The sequence below is a fragment of the Hippocampus zosterae genome, chromosome 16 (genome assembly GCF_025434085.1).
Source record: "Hippocampus zosterae strain Florida chromosome 16, ASM2543408v3, whole genome shotgun sequence".
Taxonomy (NCBI): domain Eukaryota; kingdom Metazoa; phylum Chordata; class Actinopteri; order Syngnathiformes; family Syngnathidae; genus Hippocampus; species Hippocampus zosterae.
Genome location: NC_067466.1, coordinates 5,699,633 through 5,717,693, shown reverse-complemented (window position 1 = coordinate 5,717,693; position 18,061 = coordinate 5,699,633). Strand labels below are relative to the sequence as shown.

The 18,061-nt window shown below is 41.2% G+C and overlaps 1 protein-coding gene across 6 annotated transcripts in view; it reads left to right on the top strand.

Moving 5' to 3' along the window:
- The first annotated feature begins 407 nt into the window (after positions 1–407).
- usp25 (ubiquitin specific peptidase 25) overlaps positions 408–18,061 on the top strand; it is a 32,426-nt gene continuing 14,772 nt past the window's right edge. For 2 of the 6 annotated variants that reach the window (XM_052046227.1, XM_052046225.1), the window contains exons 1-19: positions 409–639; positions 3,176–3,253; positions 4,934–5,078; positions 5,250–5,373; positions 5,882–6,044; positions 7,526–7,612; positions 8,263–8,400; positions 9,835–9,911; positions 10,029–10,102; positions 11,690–11,841; positions 12,397–12,524; positions 13,067–13,162; positions 13,282–13,446; positions 13,679–13,917; positions 14,024–14,094; positions 14,181–14,409; positions 15,505–15,777; positions 16,264–16,403; positions 16,641–16,814. In XM_052046227.1, the coding sequence (XP_051902187.1) occupies positions 598–639; positions 3,176–3,253; positions 4,934–5,078; positions 5,250–5,373; positions 5,882–6,044; positions 7,526–7,612; positions 8,263–8,400; positions 9,835–9,911; positions 10,029–10,102; positions 11,690–11,841; positions 12,397–12,524; positions 13,067–13,162; positions 13,282–13,446; positions 13,679–13,917; positions 14,024–14,094; positions 14,181–14,409; positions 15,505–15,777; positions 16,264–16,403; positions 16,641–16,814 (2,595 nt within the window). In that variant the 5' untranslated portion in view covers positions 409–597. Of the gene's footprint in view, positions 640–3,175; positions 3,254–4,933; positions 5,079–5,249; positions 5,374–5,881; positions 6,045–7,525; positions 7,613–8,262; positions 8,401–9,834; positions 9,912–10,028; positions 10,103–11,689; positions 11,842–12,396; positions 12,525–13,066; positions 13,163–13,281; positions 13,447–13,678; positions 13,918–14,023; positions 14,095–14,180; positions 14,410–15,504; positions 15,778–16,263; positions 16,404–16,640; positions 16,815–18,061 lie in introns of all 6 variants that reach the window. The other 4 variants (XM_052046226.1, XM_052046228.1, XM_052046229.1 and 1 more) reach the window with 4 other exon arrangements.

Sequence of the window (18,061 nt, the reverse complement as noted above, 5' to 3'; positions counted from 1 at the left end):
CTACGGGAATGATGCAGTCGTCAGTGATTACCACGTCTGCCTCACAGTTCACAGGTCGTGGGTTCAAGTTCTCTGAGGGCTTGACGTGCAAAGAATAATCTACATCTTTCACAAGGAGTAAAGGTCACTTCTTGACGAATTTGTCAGTTTTTTCTATCACACTTGCTGGCATATGCCCGCTCGCAATGCACACTAATCTCAAAGGTTCAATTTGGGGTTGAATTTTGCTCAGCAAGCAGCTGAGTGTGTGGGGGAAAATAGCAGGTTTATGTATCTAGTAGAACTATATCAAAATTGAAAACATAAACATAATTGACATACAAAAAACAATTGTTGCTGAAATTCAACCTTATTAATAAGAATGTGCCTTACGTTAATATGGTTCGTGACGTAGATTCGCGCACACAGACATGTGTAATCGATACCAGAACATTGGGAGGCGGCAATGTTTTCATGCCTGCTGACAATCTGGCCAACTCACTCTGCCATGTCGCAGACTAAGGATTCCCAACGCATTGAAGTATTTTGAACATAATTAAACTCGTGCGTTTTGCTGATCTTGGTTTTATTTGCTCAACATTTATTTCCGAATCGGCCATGACTGTAGAGCAGAATGTCCTCCAGCAGCATTCTCAAAAGGTAAGCTTAAAGCTAACCGTGGCTAGCTAGCTTTATCGTAAGTGCAATGCACTGTCGTTTTGCGGTTCAACTTTGTTCGTAAAATATGCGTTTGTGGGCGTATCGCGTCACTCTGCAGCGGTATTATCAATGCGCATTACGATTTGCAATTTAATCGAATGCCATTTGTTTAGAGGAGGCCTTGCGTTTCGTAACCTAAACAGACTAGCCAATGTTTTGCTAATTATTAGGCAGTGTTAGCAGCCGAGCCCATGTTTTGCAGTTTGTGAACATTGCGTAACTATTCCAAGCTTGCTGACCCTTGCGAACGAGTTTTTACTCAGTTAACCGGTTTAGTAATGTTAGCCAACCGGGGCGTCAGTACAAATCAGCAACGCCAAGTGTCACTGTCATATCAGTTCACTGTCATTAACTTATGAATTAAAATTGCTGAGCGAATAATTTATTTTGTGTTAAGTGTATTTTGCTCTAGTAATAGGGTATAACAAGTCGCAGGGTGTTGTTTGAAAATAACATCCTCCGGTTTGGGCGTGCTAATGTTGTCGAGGTTACTCATGTCCAAAGTATGTGATAGCTTTGTTTACATAGCATGGCTAGTAGGGACAGCGGAGTCTTCATACATCGCTGAGATTCAGCAGCCTGTATTTGTCACTTGATTTAATGAGCAGGCATGCACAGACGTTTGCTGATACGGGAAAGGAACCGAAAAAATGTCTATACTTTGAAATTACTCTGAGCGAGAAACAGCGTAACATACACAGTCCCAGAGTCCATATTTCCAAGTTTGCATCTTTGAGAGTTTCTGTCATATATCCTTTCTTCCGCTTGTCCTTGCCTCGTACTTTACCTCATGACTGAAGCTTATACTGTACATTGTATTCTGCCGCCACCCAAGACAGTTTGGAAGCTTTTTAAGTACCGTACATGACAAATCTTTCAAAAGTATGAAGTGCGTAGCTGCAGATCATCTTTCGTAGTTGGCTATACACCATATCCGAGAGTTTGCTTAACATGAAATTCCCACTTATGCGGATGCGATGTCTTGGATCACAGGTCAGGGGTGGGGGTTACTTTTCATGTTCAACATTGTTTTGCTGGATGAGTGATGTAACCAAGGGATTTATAATGTGATTGATGAAGTGATTGTATTGGTGTATGCAGTAAACTACATTATTTTTTGTGTGTGGAAATATTCTGTGATCACTGAGTATTTCAATGGCCATATTGCATCATTCATGCTATGTTCGTACAAGTCAAGTACTGTATATCCATTTGAAGGCTAGAGATACACGCCCTCTCTTTCCCTCGTGACTACGAAACAAGATCAATGCATCCAACACTGTAACTCAATATAATGTATTTTCACTAAACCCTCTCAAAATTGAAAATAACCCATCTGCCTACTGCTAAGTGTTAAAATTCCCACAAAGCAAAAACAAATGTCTATTAATTTGATACATCACAGAGAAATAGTATGGAAATGCCGAATATATAAAATGAGGCTTCCAAAAATGTTTTGTCACAGCTCTCAAATGTGGGCGTATCCGCTGAATGCACTTCAACCATAGCAATCAAATATCACTGAAAAATGGTTGCTACTTCTTTTCGCAACTCTTTTATACCTTCACATCCGTGCACATGAGAATTATCACAGCAAGTATCCAATTATGAGTCAGACTTACATGAGAAGAAGTTTCATGCTGGTCTCCCAGCAATATCACTAGGCGGCTGATTTTAGCAATGCCCCCCCCCCCAAAAGAAAGAACACAGAAATTGTGAAAAAAACCAGATCAATTCCTAACTACTTGGCTTGCAGTCTTTTCGTGTTTTCAGCAGTTATCCTCACACATGCACAATGTATTTAGAAATAAATCTATGAGACATTTCTTATACAGACTTTTAATACATCCTTGTATCCTTCTGCTGGATGTGTTCAGTAAAAGGTGCAGTGTTATTTGTGCTTGGAAGTTATTTTTATGGCTCACTTTCTCCGGCATTTTTTATTATCTTCTGTATCATTACTGCATCTCAGTTTTAAAAAAGTTATAAATACAAGACAGATGACTAAGGAACATGAGTTTGGTGAATGCAAAGAGGACCTTTCTGAACTAACTGACACCCTTGAGTGCTGCCTCCTGCACCTGTGAAAACCTCAGGACATACTCCGTCAGGACCTGTGGGCCTGCCTGCCTTGTGTACCAAGTGCACTCATTATTTGAAGTGCATTTATTGAAGACTTGCATTCCTGATGGAGTGTGTGCTAAGGGTATGCAGTCCTGCTAGGTTGAACATCATTAAGCTCTCAGACATACGATATATGTAAAAAGTCTGCACATGCCAGTTCAAACATCAGGTTTGAACATATAAACTCATTACAAAGACAAAAACAAAAATCCAAAGAAAAACAGAAGTATTAAAGTTAATTATAGTTCAAATTTTATTTTATTATTATTTTTTTTAGGGTAACCCATAGCAAATTACATGCTCCCACGTTTCTGTGTCCTTTTCGCAAGTGTTGCTCTTTTCCCCTCAACAGCACCAGCAGACACTACTAAACCAGTTGCGAGAGGTCACCGGCACCACAGATGTTCAGCTCCTTCAACAGGCCCTGCAGGTAATTCATGGAATGCATGTGCCATAACTCTTGCACAGTTAACAAAATGTAGCCATGTTGTCTGCGGCTTCCAATTAGAGATGTCTTTATCTGATCGACATGATCGGAAATTGGGGCTAATCACATGATATTCAGCTGATTGATATCGGCAGAAAAAGAGGTCTCTACTTGCTTTGTACCACAGCTGATTTATAGTCTTATATGAAGTAATTGTTTTGGGGTACATTTTATTAAAAAACATTTTTTTGGACAATTTTGATGTGGCCTTCCTTTTCTTTATTGCATTGTATATGGAGTTGGTATCAGCAAGCTCAAAATCAAATGACTTGTGATCGGGACATCCCTACTACAAATTGTTATAATTCATTTCAGATTTCATTAATGGATATTGCCTGGGTACTTCACATTTTAGGACTCATTATCCTGATGGCCAAGTCATAACTCACTCTCGTTAATCAATGTAATAAAGGGATCTGAAATTATTATGATTATTTCACTGCACAATGTCATTTTATGAGCCATTTCCTTTTTTTTTAAAATTATTTTTATTATAATTTTTTTTAGTGGTAGGGTTTGTAGTACGCTATGGTATTTCTCTTTTAAAGTCACATAATTAGTCATTTCACTTAACATCAGCTGGAGAGGAACATGTCGACTGCATTGATAAAGTACTGTAATGTAGAATCAATATCACACAGTGTTCTCCAGTTTGCCTTGAAACAGCTGAACAAAACTGTAGTAATGGAAGCTAATGTTCACTGCTGGAGTGTTTCATGTTTTCCACATACCTGTATATCTTTCAAAATAAAATGGGCGAACCACAAGTGGGCTGTATATCGGTGTTATAATGTTGTCAGCCCACCAGTCTTTTTTAAAACAAACTATGCATTTTAACCTGATTACTAGCAATTGCATTAGGTCGTCTCTTCTAAACTTAAAAAGAACAAGGGAATCCATTAAGAATGTTCACATTGAGCGGTTCCTTGCATTTTTGAAAAATACAGTATTTTCCACACTATTGGGTGATTCAGTATAAGGCGCACCTTTAATGAATGGCCTATTTTAAAACTGTTTTCATATTTTGGGCACTTGGCGGATAGAATAGAAGCTACAATAATGGCTGCGGTTGTGTTATGCATCCACTAGATGACGCTACGCTAAAGGGAATACAATACAATACAATACAATACAACTTTAGTGATATAGAGCTTGCACAACCACTGCAACTGTAAGAAAGCGCTTTACAGAACATTTAAAATGCTATGTCCAAGATATCAGAATATTGATCCAGATAGAAGGTGCATCGGTTTATAAGGCGCAGTCGGCTTTTGAGAAAATTGTATGCTTTTTAGATGTGGCTTATAGTACGGAAAATACGGTACATAAAACAAAACATACATCCTTATCAAAATGAAGCTTATCACTTTTCAGTGTAGGAACATTAAATAGGAAGTAGTGCCACATAGAAAATAATTATATTTAATAATAATTAGGAAAATTCAAATAATGCCTAGCATTAATTCAAAGCGATGAAAGCGAGGCCTTTACACTTAAATGAGAAACCTGATTTCATCAGTGTCTTCAGTTTCATTCATGAAATCGGACAGTGGTATTATTGCAAATACAATTAATCGTTCCATTCTAGTGGTTACTGGCCTCAACTTGCATGGCATGTTGCAGGTGAGTAATGGAGATCTGGCTGAGGCTGTGGCATTTCTGACAGAGAAGAATGCCAAGGTTCCTCAACAGGATGAGAGTACCTACTATCAGACTTCTCAGGTGTCCAATGACCGATATATCAGCGTGGGCAGCCAAGCAGATTCAAGTAAGTATCTTCGCCTTCAAATAATTAAGTACAGACTGTATTCTGACAGAAAATGCACCAAAAAGGAAAATAGTAATCCATTATCACGAAAATAATCACTCTCCTAAGTACAGCAGTCATAGTAACTGTTTACGCCATAGTTTTGGTCATTCTGCCTTTGGTTTGGCTTAGATGTCATTGACCTGACAGGAGACGATAAAGATGACCTTCAGAGAGCAATTGCCCTCAGCCTGGCAGAGTCCAACCGGGCATTCAGGGAGACCGGCATCACTGATGAGGAGCAGGCCATTAGCAGGTGGGAGCCACAACTTTCCATCCATCCATTTTCCGATCCGCTTATTCTCACAAGGGTCGCGGGGGTGCTGGAGCCTATCCCAGCCGTCTTCAGGCAGTAGGCGGGGGACACCCTGAACTGGTTGCCAGCCACTCGCAGGGCACACACAGACGAACCACCATCCGCACTCACTCCACGACCACTCACATATGGACAATTTAGAGTGTTCAATCAGCCAGCATGCATGTTTTTGGTATGTGGGCGTACCCGGAGAAAACCCACGCAGGCCCGTGGAGAACATGCAAACTCCACACAGGGAGGCCGGAGCTAGAATTGAACCCAGTAGCTGTGTGCTGTGAGGTCGACGCGCTAACGACAGGCCCATTCACCAATATTTGAGTGATGACTTAAATGTCGTTCTGGAGAACCACGAATGATAAAAGTAGACTGCAGAGAACAAATTAATATGACCAGATTCAAGGGGCGATTATGCTATTCGGTTTTGTTGACACTATTCCTACGTCCCCAGAGTTTTGGAGGCCAGCATAGCGGAGAACAAGGCAAGTCTGAAGCGCACCCATACAGAAGTATGGAGTGACTCACCCAACCCACACGACAGGAAGAGGATAGACAACTGCCCCGTAGGCTTGAAAAATGTTGGCAATACCTGCTGGTTCAGTGCTGTCATTCAGGTGGGCGCACCCAAACATACATGCACGCACATGCTTTCTTGTCAAACACACATTTGTTTTTCCCAAAAAACCAACAAGACATTTAGATATTATACACCACTCTTAAAAAATTAGGGATGTTTGGCTTTTGGATGAAATTTCAGGAAGAGCCGAAAATGCATTCAAATCTTCACAGGTGGCAAAGCAGCTCCTCTTATTCCCTTTAAATCAAGGTGGTCGAATCGCACACAGCCCTTGGCATTGCGGAAGCAGAAATTGTCGCGGTCCATGCATGAGATTGGGCATGTGCAAAGTGCGTTTATACAGGTCAACTGCAAGCTCTTCCCTTGCAGATGATGCAGTCGGCCACACATGAGACATGGGCAATTGAAGACCACCTTGCACGTCTGCGTCCATTTAATATGCACATTTGTTGAAAAGTTTATAATTGCTCTACATCTTTAATAAATATTTATATATTTTATCATCAAAATTGGTTTCCTATAACCTCCCAACAGTGCATTGTCCTTTCATGAATTTTTTTTCAATTGTTGCTTGATTTTAATGGTCATTTTGTGCATTGCAAGCCATTCAGTGAATTTGTAACAATACAAATGTACATGTCGGACTTTTAAGACACACATTAGTTATGAAGGAAAGTTTCTCAGCTATTACCGCGATGGACTATGTGTTGTGAGTGAGTCAACGATAACATTTGACCGGAGGTGAAATATGCCAGCTCAACCAACAGACACTCGATCACATGTTGCCCAGCTCCTCTGTAATGTGATTCTCCACCCTTTTAGAAAAAGACACCGCATGAACTGGTGCTTGTCACTTTTAGAACAAGAAGTGAAGTAAACAACATTCTCCTTTCATAACGTGATCTGAAATTTCTGAAAAGGCATAGCTGAACTCTCTGGGAACAACTAGATGATTAGTTAAAGCAATAACATTCCTTTCTTCATTTTTTTTGTAGGTAATTGTCCTAATGGACTGGAATGCATTACTCATTCCTCTGCTATGTCTGCCACAGTTTTTTTTCATTTCTTTGCACACACTTGGCATTTGCAGAGATCTTAACATGGGACCAATATTCAGTGAAAAAAGTTGAATACACTCTGGACTGCTAACCAGGCAATTAGACAAATCATGGCAGTTTACTATTCCCACTCACATTCACATCTAAAGAGAAATCAGACTCTGCCTCGTAGCTTTTAATTCCTACCGGTAAAAGTAATCTGCAAGTTCATTTTTAAAATGAAATGAAAACATGGTGTTTTGGTTTGTATCAGGTTTGTTCTTGTTTGTCGACATTTCTTTTGTTAAATCATAGTGATGCCAGATTATGATAGTTATAATTTTGCTCATGATAATCACGATTGGAAATGTTCATACTTTTTCATTTCTATTCAATATGTTATTAAGAATGAATGATTTAAATACTTTTTCCTACATGGGGAAATGACTAACACATCTTCATTCAATTTTTCCTCCCGCAGTCTCTGTTTAACCTTCTCGAGTTCCAGCGGCTGGTGCTCAACTACTCTCCACCAGCCAGAGTCCATGATCTGCCTCGAAACCAGAAAGTAAGGGCTCTAGCACTTTTACTCTTGAAAACGATGATGAAGGCACGAATCGCAAAGTCAGATGCAAGTAGACCAAGCCGAGCTGAGCAATGCTGTTACCTCGTGTAAAAAAAAGCTGAGGTGATTATCAACACCAAGAACAGGCGATGTTTGCAAATGAGTTGTACGTAGACACTCATCATGTAGACAAAAATCAATGTTTTTATTTCTGAATTATAACTGCATATACAGTATAATACTGTATGAAAAGAATATAGTTTGCTGCTTTATATTACAGCAGTCACATTGAATATTTTATAATATTGTATCGATTATTACATCGATTCATTTAATAATCCTCTCCAATTTTATTTTGCATAAATTGTACGGGGGACATAAAGGAATAATTTCCATTGAAGGGCTGAAATCAGAGGTTTTGGGCAGTTTCTTGATTCTTACAATAGGTTTCTATCAATTTGATAAGCAATTGGTTATACATTAATTTTGACACTTGTGCTCAATATGAATGCATTGAATATATGTAAATATGGATCACAATTGAGGCTAGCATGTTCCCGTGGCCCTTTATAGCAGTTCTGTATCACGTGATCCTTTGGACGATTAATTGCCACGCCACGTCTAAGGTTTTTAATTCATGTTGCTCTTACTAGGAACACAGGAACCTTCCCTTCATGCAAGAGCTGAGGACACTCTTCTCCCTTATGGTTGGGTCCAAGAGGAAATATGTGGATCCGTCACGGGCAGTGGAAATCCTCAAAGACGCCTTTAAATCCAGCGAGTCACAACAGGTAAGCCATAACTTGCTCAGCTGAGCTTTACAATTAACATGAAAAAATGACTTCATCCATCTTTGTTAGTACTTTTCATACATTGTATCAGCATTATCCAGCGTGATTTCACAATAAAAGCATAGTCGTTGGCTACCAACGGCAGCATGATTGACGCCAAGAAAACTGTCATGAAATGCCGCTGACATAGAAGCACTAAGGCCTGGTAAATGTGACTTGAATAAAGAAGAGACAAGAGCAAAGTAAATCAAGGGTAAGAATAGGCGTATTTTCTGCACTGTAAGAGACTTTGGATTGTGAGGTGCACCCTCAATAAATGGTCGATTTTCAAACTATTTTCATATATCGGGCGCACTGCATTATAAGGCGCATGAGAAATGGTCACACACACGGATATGAAACATATAAATACATATAGCATTACAGAATAATAAATGAAAGACAAAAGTTATGAAGACAACTCAAAAGCTCACTGTCGGCTTTTCGAAGGCGGTCATGAACACCTCTCGAGTCGAACGGAAGAAGAGAAGGCACGGAGACGGACAAAGACGTAACTGTATTTGGAGAGATTTGTTTAAAAAACAAGACCACAGCACTCCTTTTTTCAAAGATGTAACAAAAACGTATTTAATAAAGCAGCGACACAGTTCACTGAACCAACAGCAAGTTATAACATTGTAAGCATGTCTCCAGCAAGGAGCCATTTTGGGGTCAACATATTACTGTAATGATCATACACAAGGCGCAATGAATTTTAAGGCACGCGGTGAGCTTTTAAGAAAAGGGAAGACTTTTTGGTGCACCCTATAGTGCAGAAAATACGGTCGTTTAAACAAGTAAATGTGCAGTTTCCATATAATACCAATGTTTCATATTTCTCATTACTTTGTTTTGGCTTTACTGCAAACGTTCTTGTTGCCAACTCAGCACCAGTGACTCTGGGACACTTAACCTTTCTTATCTGTAACAATTAATCCTCACACCCACATCATCCCTTGCTGAACTATGGAAAAACTCATCCTACAATGTGAGGCCCTCATGTCAGAGTATAAAACTCTTTGCTTCTTCTCCTTACGTAAGCGGTTGCACAAAGCCAGAGTCTTTGTAGCGCTTAACCGGGGTCAAGCACTTGGCCTCTCCACTCAGTCACTTCGCTTAGTATTAGTCAGGTTATGTATGCATTGACCCAAATCAGCATGCAGTCCTGAGGTCTACGATGGCCACGTTTCTTTGAATTTCAGCAATTTGTGAACTCCTCTATGAGAAGATAAGTCATCTCAAATGTAGAGCTTAGGGCCTATCAGCAGACGACTTGAATTTCTTGACCTACTTGCCTCTTATCATCTCGGCTGACAATGCAACATTGTGAAAGTAGTCATGTCATTGATTACGGCCCTACTCTGTGCCCTTCATGTTACTTTCTTTGCTCTACAGCAGGATGTGAGTGAGTTCACACACAAGCTCCTAGACTGGCTGGAGGATGCCTTCCAAATGAAGTCTGAAGAAGACGGGTAACTACTCATTTTTCATTTAGCATCTAAGTTTCAAAGAATGAAGGCAAGTGTGCTTTCTGTATGCACTTCTGGCCTACTTGTTTGTCAGCCCAGTCTCCATTTTGTTGCTTTCAGGGAAGAGGACAAGCCAAAGAACCCTATGGTGGAGCTTTTCTACGGGCGATTCCTTGCCGTCGGTGTCCTGGAAGGTGAGATGAGGTGTCAAATTGAACTAGATAAAAAGCAAAAGTGTGAAGTTGTCAGAGAAAGACTTGGTGGTTTGATTGTAGCCACCGTAAAACGCGTCTTTGCCCCCGGTAATGAAAGGTGACCTTGTGTTAATGAGATACTCTCAATGTAGAAGAGTGCTGATGCATTGATCGTGGAAGACCTTGACGGCTGATTGACATTGTGATTATTATGCATGGCAATAGTAGCCAAGAGCCATCAAAACATGGGCCAGTGGGCTCTGCTGCTCATAAATTGTACTTTATGCCACATCTGTATGTCTGCTAGCAACTCATGCTTTTTAAAAATGTTGTTGTTGTCGTGTAAACGGCTGTGCAAGTCCCGTATTTTATACACTATGAGGCGCACCTAAAAACATTACATTTTCACAAAAGCTGACAGTGTGCCTGATAATCCGATGCGTCTTAAATACGGATCAATCATCTGATTTCTTGGTTGTAGTATTTCAAATGTGCTGTAAAGCACTTTGTTACAGCTGCCGCGATTGTGAAAGCTCGATATAAATGAAGCTCTATTGTAGTGTATTTGGGCGGCCCGGTGGGCCAGTGGGGAGCATGTCCACCTCACAGTGCAGAGGTACCGGGTTCAATTCCAGCTCCGGCCTCCCTGTGTGGAGTTTACACCCTCCGCAACCCTTGTGGGGATAAGCAGATCGGAAAATGAATGAATGTATGAATGTATTGTATTCCCTTTAGCTCCATCTTGTGGATGCATAACAGAACCAAGTAGGCAGCCGTCTGGAAGTGCTCTTCAAGACCCTTGCGTTTTTTGTTGGTTTTGTCTTTTGTTTTGTCACATGGTGTTTGTTGTTTCATCGTGTGGACCATGTGGACTGCTTTCAGGGTTTTTTTTTTGGCCATTACACTCGTCAAAAGAGAAGAATCTGTGCTTGGTGGTTGCGCCTGTACAGGCACAGATTTTGATTGGGAGGAAACTATGCGCCATTTGACTGTCTGCTGAGGAGCGTCGGCGCAGAGCGCAGATGCATATTTGGAACTGAGAGTCGCTTTGACTTGAAATGCATTTACATGGGACAGGAGAACTGAACCCATCCCTTTTTTACACAAATGAATGCTACAGATTCTTGTTGACTTTGAATCTTAGCTTGTAGCTGATGTGTGCACATTTTGAGTATGACGTTTCTGATCCACTGGTGAAAGGACACTTTGATTCTCTCCTCTTTCATCTCAAACCGCTTCAAACAACAAAGATTATGAGGGAAAAGTGGTTTGGCTTGCATAACTGTCCATGTTTTATGTTATGTGTTGTGTTTATTATTTTACTTTGTTCACTGTTAGGGCCTTTGTTACAGCTGCAGCTGCTGTGAAAGCGCTATCTAAATCAGTGTGTGTTGTATATATGAAAACAGGCCATTCATTGAACGTGCGCCTTATACTCCGAAGTGCCTTATTGTGCGGAAAATACAGTAATCATGATGAATTGGTGTCTTGCTTTGCAAGAGAATATAAACTGAGGAGACACTGAGCTTGCGATCTATTACACTCTCACAGCCTGTGTGTGTGCGTGTGTGCTTGAAACTCCCCCAGGTAAAAAATTTGAGAACACAGAGATGTTTGGCCAATACCCGCTGCAGGTGAATGGCTTCAAAGATCTCCACGAGTGTCTGGAGGCAGCCATGATCGAAGGGGAGATTGAATCGCTGCACTCTGCAGAGAACTCTGCCAAGTCTGGACAGGAGGTCAGATGTCATTGATTACAATGTTGAGATGTGTCATTTCCAGTTTACCATGTTGCTATGTAATTATTGCTGAAATACGAGGGTCATTCAATAATTGAGGTGAGTTTTTCACCCCAAGCCTTCTGATACAGATAGAAGGTTACTTTTTTTTTTAAACGTATTTCCCATTTTTGTGTCCGTTAAGTTATAGCAAGTAACTGAGCTATTTTGTCAGATGCTGTTTGTTACAAACAAAGCTGTTACATTAAACTATTTTTGCAAATATATCTTCAATCACTGCCAATCTTTACATCATATGAAATTACGGTATGCCAATTGAGCGGACTATACATTAGCAAATATGGTCATGCTCTACCGTCCCCAACAAACGTGCGACCAAATTTGTGCCGGTGCGACTGACTGAAAGAAAAAAAAAACAACAACAACAATTGGTCGCACCAGTGCGACCAGTGCAAAAAGTTCATGTGGAACCCTGGAGAGCAAGAAGGTGATTGACATGCAACAAGCAGACTTGATGAAGACTTAAAACATCTCCCAAAATCTATTTTCTTCCAGCACTGGTTCACAGAACTCCCTCCTGTGTTGACCTTCGAACTTTCAAGATTTGAGTTCAATCAAGCTCTTGGACGGCCTGAAAAAATCCACAATAAGCTTGAGTTCCCCTCCATGCTCTACATGGACAGGTGATACACATTTAGTTATTTTGTAGTTATTCCTGTGGCTTTGATGGTGTGGTATGCTCCTGACGCTGCAAATGAAAATTGCAAATTGCTCTGTAATTTCTACTCATTGGTCATGGACCAAAATGCTTGAGGGTGCATACGCTCTATATTTATTACTGAAAAAGTAACAAATAGCCTTCAGGCCAAAACAAGGTATAATATCTGCAAACAACTGTGCGCTCTTTGCATGAACTGTTGCAACCACACAACGCATGCCATTTTCCTTCCATAAATTCAAGACAACTTTGCAACTGAATTAATTCTGATCAATTCATCAAACAATCGATAATTGTACTAATTGTCACAGTTACATGAATGTATTGTCTTTGTCGTCGGGTTACTTATCCACAACAGCCCATGCTGTCTCTGTCTCACTGTTTGGCATTTGCTAGTATTGTCACTGTTGTGCAAATTAGCTCCTTAAATCCACAGCGTTGAGTTGTACGTTGTTCATGTTTGTGAAATGCTTGCCGCAAACGTCTGTCTCTGATATCTTTTGTTAGATACATGGACAGAAACCGAGAAATAACCAGAATCAAGAGAGAGGAAATCAGGAGATTAAAGGAGCATTTGACACTCCTCCAGCAGAGATTGGAAAGGTATATTTGTTTTGTACATTTCTTTTAATCAGTCCAAATTCAACAGAACGTACTCAGGAGAGTGACGTCCTACACCCTCGTTATGTTTTGTTTTGTCTATCTCGCCGTTGACTAAAAAGGTATCTGAGCTATGGCTCCGGCCCCAAGAGGTTTCCTCTAGCAGATGTTCTCCAATATGCCATGGAGTTTGCCTCCAGTAAGCCTGTGTGTACTTCGCCTGTGGAAGATATCGATTCATCGGCACCTCCTGGTGGCACCACTGGACTACCGCTGCCCCCTTTAAGGCAAGTTTCATGAGTAAAAAGAGGAACGTTGAATTCAATCAAAACGTAAGGGAAATAAAAATGCCAACATTAGAGTGTTGACAAAAAAAATACATTTATATTTCTGGCTTCCTTTATCTTGACTGAAAACCAGCCAAAATAATATATCAGTGAACTCTTTCAGATAATCCCTGATGTCAGAGAATACAAAAATCTTCATCTCACCCACAAAGTCATATCTTTCACCCAGCAGCTTGGCCGAGCAGGACTCTTTAGCTTCCTCAGAGAGCTCAGGCTCCTCCTCGGGCGTTGCTTCAAACCTTGCTGCAGCCCAGCAGCAGAGAGCGCCCATTCACAAGCCTTTCACCCAGTCCAGATTACCTCCGGATCTCCCCATGCACCCTGCGCCGCGCCACATTACTGAAGAGGAGTTGAGGGTGCTTGAGGGATGCCTGCACCGATGGAGGAGTGAAGTTGAAAATGACACCCGTGGTAAAATTTGCCCTTCCTTAATTGACTGCTCATTTGTAATATTGACTTCTTAAACTGTGTCTAGAGTACCCAGGGCACTTACTTTGTATGATATTCATCTCACTAGATTTACAGGACAGTATCAAAAGAATCCACCGAACAGTTGAGCTGATGTACTCGGACAAATCGATGATGCAGGTGATAATTACTAGCAATTGTATAATTGTCTTGAAATGCATCACTTGCATTAATATTCACTGAAAATGTAATTTGCGTTCATAAAGGTTCCTTACCGGCTTCATGCAGTGTTGGTCCATGAAGGCCAGGCCAACGCAGGTCACTACTGGGCCTACATCTATGACCCACACCAGCGTTGCTGGATGAAGTACAACGACATTTCTGTCACCAAATCCTCCTGGGAGGAGCTGGTGCGTGACTCGTTTGGAGGCTACCGCAACGCCAGTGCCTACTGTCTTATGTATATCAACGACAAGAAGCCCTTTCTCATAGAAGGTATGCATGGACTTCATTCACTTTAAAATGGAATTATCTGCGTATTTCTGTGTGGTGACTACCGTATTTTCCGGACTAGAAGTTGTAGTTTTTTTTCAGTTTGGCCGGAGCGATTTATCTGTGAAATGAACACATTGTTATATAATTTCACATGGTATTTTCACATTAAACCACAAGAGGGCGCTGTAGGCATGTGTTGATCAAGTAACAATGAGTCGACATATAAGAGGAAGCAGCATAGCATCTTCTACCTCCTGAGTGGGCGGAGTTGTTTTCAAGTGACACGGAGGATGAAGATTTCATTGGATTTAGTGATTTGGAGTGACACTGATGGTTTAGTAAACTTGTTAGTTTGATCTTTATGCTCTAGTTATCTGAATAACTCTTAAGAGGTAATTGTGAACATACCAGGAATGTTCTCAGTTGATTGTTTTAGCGTCATGTAATATTAGCACATCGTACTCTTAATCAGCCTGTTGTTTTCTATTTTATTTTTATTTTAAATTGTCTTTCAAGAAGACATGTCTGTTCTTGGTGTTGGATTTTATCAAATAACCCCGACCTATACTCTGGTGCGACTTAAGTTTTTTTTTTTTTTTTTTTTTTTTAAATTCTTTATTATGCATTTCATGGCTGGTTTGACATACGTGTATACTCTGGAGCGATTTATAACCCAGAAAATACTGTGCAACGTTTTGGTCCTATTTGTGTAGCACTTGGAGTTTAGCTGGGTAAATTGGTTCAGATGTTTGTTTTTTCCGATGTCCGGATGAGTGTTGAGATGCAAATACAAATGATATGTAAATTATATCCACCAGCGAGTATTTCACCATCACAATGGATCCTGTAGTCAAGCTGCACTAAGGAACCGTATATATCTCTCACCTTGCATTCCCATCAATTTTGTTTGTTCAATACGCAGGTTTTACATTAAGTTTTAACCTAAAAAAGAATAATAATAATCAAAGTAATTGTATTTTTATTTATTTTTGAATGAATTCTTCCATCCCATAATGTGAGAAATACTTTTTTTTTCAGAGCACTATGTGTTATTTTGAGTTGACTATTCTGCTCACTGTCTCCATCTATCCACAGAGGACTTTGATAAAGAAACCGGACAGATCCTGAGTGGCATGGACAAACTTCCGCCGGACCTGAAGCAGTATGTAAAGGAGGACAATGAGCTCTTTGACAAGGAGATCGAGGAGTGGAACGCTCTGCAGGCTCGAAAAGCCCAACAGGAAAAGTTGGCTCTTGCCGCCGCAGCAGCCGCAGCGTCCGCCGCAGCATCCGCCGCATCGAGCACCTCCATTTCTTCGTCTTCACCCCAGCCCATGAGTATTGATTGCAGCCCTCCAGACAATGCAGGTCAGTGTCCTACTCGCAGGCATTCCCGCTACCCAGCCTTGTCATAGATCCAAGGTTTGAAAGATAATTTGAGATGGAAATGCCCACCCTGCTTTTTTTCCAAACTATAGCAGTTGGTTAAACGGCTGTCATGTAAAACAGTTGAATTTGTCATAAATAATTGATCGTGTAACGAATGCTTTGCTCTCAATTTGTTGTGGAAAGCAGCTTTCCTCCGATTGGTGGTTGCCATTGTGGGCGACATTATGATTTTTATTCATTGCGTCCGCTCTGTTGAAAGTCAGCAGGCTACCAGCAGAATTGTGGCCGACCACGGGGCGCTCTAAGCCAGCCACGGCAGCATTACAGCCCGTTCCCGTGGAGGGGAAAATGTTTTCTCCTTTTTGGATTTTATGCAATGGGACTTTTTTTCTATAAAGCCACGTATATTTCTGTTTGTGTTAAAAATAAAACAAATTAGTGATGGTTCTAATTGCTCTCCTATAGCACCCCAGCAGGATCCTGAGTACATGGAGCAGCCATCACCCACCAGTGACGCCAAACATCTACAGGAGGACACAGAGAGAGCCATCTCTAGGGCGACTGCTGAACAGGAGGAGAGAAGCCCCGAAGCACTGTTGAATGCTGTATGTAATCCACAGGAAAATGGATATCACACCACACTTAGCTTTCTGGACATCATTCACAGGGTAGTCAAAAAGTATCTTAATGGCCCATGTTGAGCTGTTTGCGTGCTTAGTGCAGCCGTCTTGTTCACCTTAACCTAGCGTGTACACAGGAAACTATTTTACGTTCTCTTCAACTATTTAAATTGCTTCCCTACTAGTTTCTGTGCAGTTTCGTTTCTCTAATTGTCTCTGCAGTCTCTCCACACTTCAACTTCCCCACATCCTGAACTCCAGTTGAGCAGTCCCCCAATGCCGCGTCCCGATTTTGTCACGGAGGATGAGTCCTCTGGCCACCACACAGTAGAGGTGGCCATTCCCAATGTGGGGACCTTTGTCATTGAGTCAGAAGAAGGGGGATATGATGATGAGGTAGACCAAGACCCAGCAAATCTATTTGTGTGGTAGAAGTGATAGAAGAGTGTGCGCATCATTGGCCATCCACATTTCTACTTTTTGTCACGCTTGATGCTTAATCACGATGGGTTCCAGTGTCAGGAATGGTTGGAGATTGAAAGTGCAATAATATGAAGCTCTTCCTGCATGGCCGATTAAAAATGTCGGAGCCCAGTTGCATTTTGAAACAAGATGGGGTTGAGCTTTGGCGGCAAACTGTGTGCTACATAAGAAACAGAAGCCCCTTTCGGGCTGCCAATCGTTGCTTTTATTCAAGAATTCCACATCTACATTTGTTGTCGTGGGTAGTGAAATTTGCATTCCTCACAACTAAATAACTAATGCTTAATAACGTGTTCCTACGTATTCTTAACAGCTGTCATTTCTTGGCTTGCTGTCCTGTGTGAGTTACCAACACCGATTCGGATATTATCACCCCTTCATGTGATTTCACAAGTCTATCAGAGGCAGATCGTGACCTGTGTGTATGGGAATAAGTGGAAGCTGAGAACAGAATGAGAAATTGAAGCTCTCATCTCCCACCCCTTTAAGTTAAAAAAAAACAATTGTTGCTGTAGGAAACTATTGCGCTGTACGCTAACAATGTAATTGTGTTGACTTAAACACAACAATGCCTTATCTGATTAGAATGAGTTATGTGTGAAATTTGCATGAATGTTGGATCTACCCTTGCAACTCCGGTGTGCCAATTTTACGGAATGCAGTGTGAAAGGGGCTAAATGCAACCTTAAAACATGCTTTAGCTTGTACTGTGGATTGGGGCTGGGTGTGTTTTGATTGATCAAATTGTGTGCAACTATCTCAGACACACACAGCAGCAAGCACAACACAAAATAGGCAACATGCGGTGAGTTGAAAAATAAATGTATGTAACCCTATGAGCGGCCCGGTGGTCGACTGGTTAGCGTGTTGGCCTCACAGTGCAGAGGTGCAGGGTTTGATTCCGGCTCTGGCCATCCTGTGTGGAGTTTGCATGTCCTCAATGTGGCTGCGTGGGTTTTCTCCGGGTACTCCGGTTTCCTCCTGGGATAGCCTCCAGCGCAACCGCGACCATTGTGAGGATATGCAGATTTGAAAATGGATGGATGGAACCCTGTGAAGCGAAAACAATCAAACATGTTGATATTCGCCTCAACATCTCGTCACAAACTCACCAAAAACTATGCACGCTGAGTGCAGCAAGCTTTTATTCCACTGTTGCC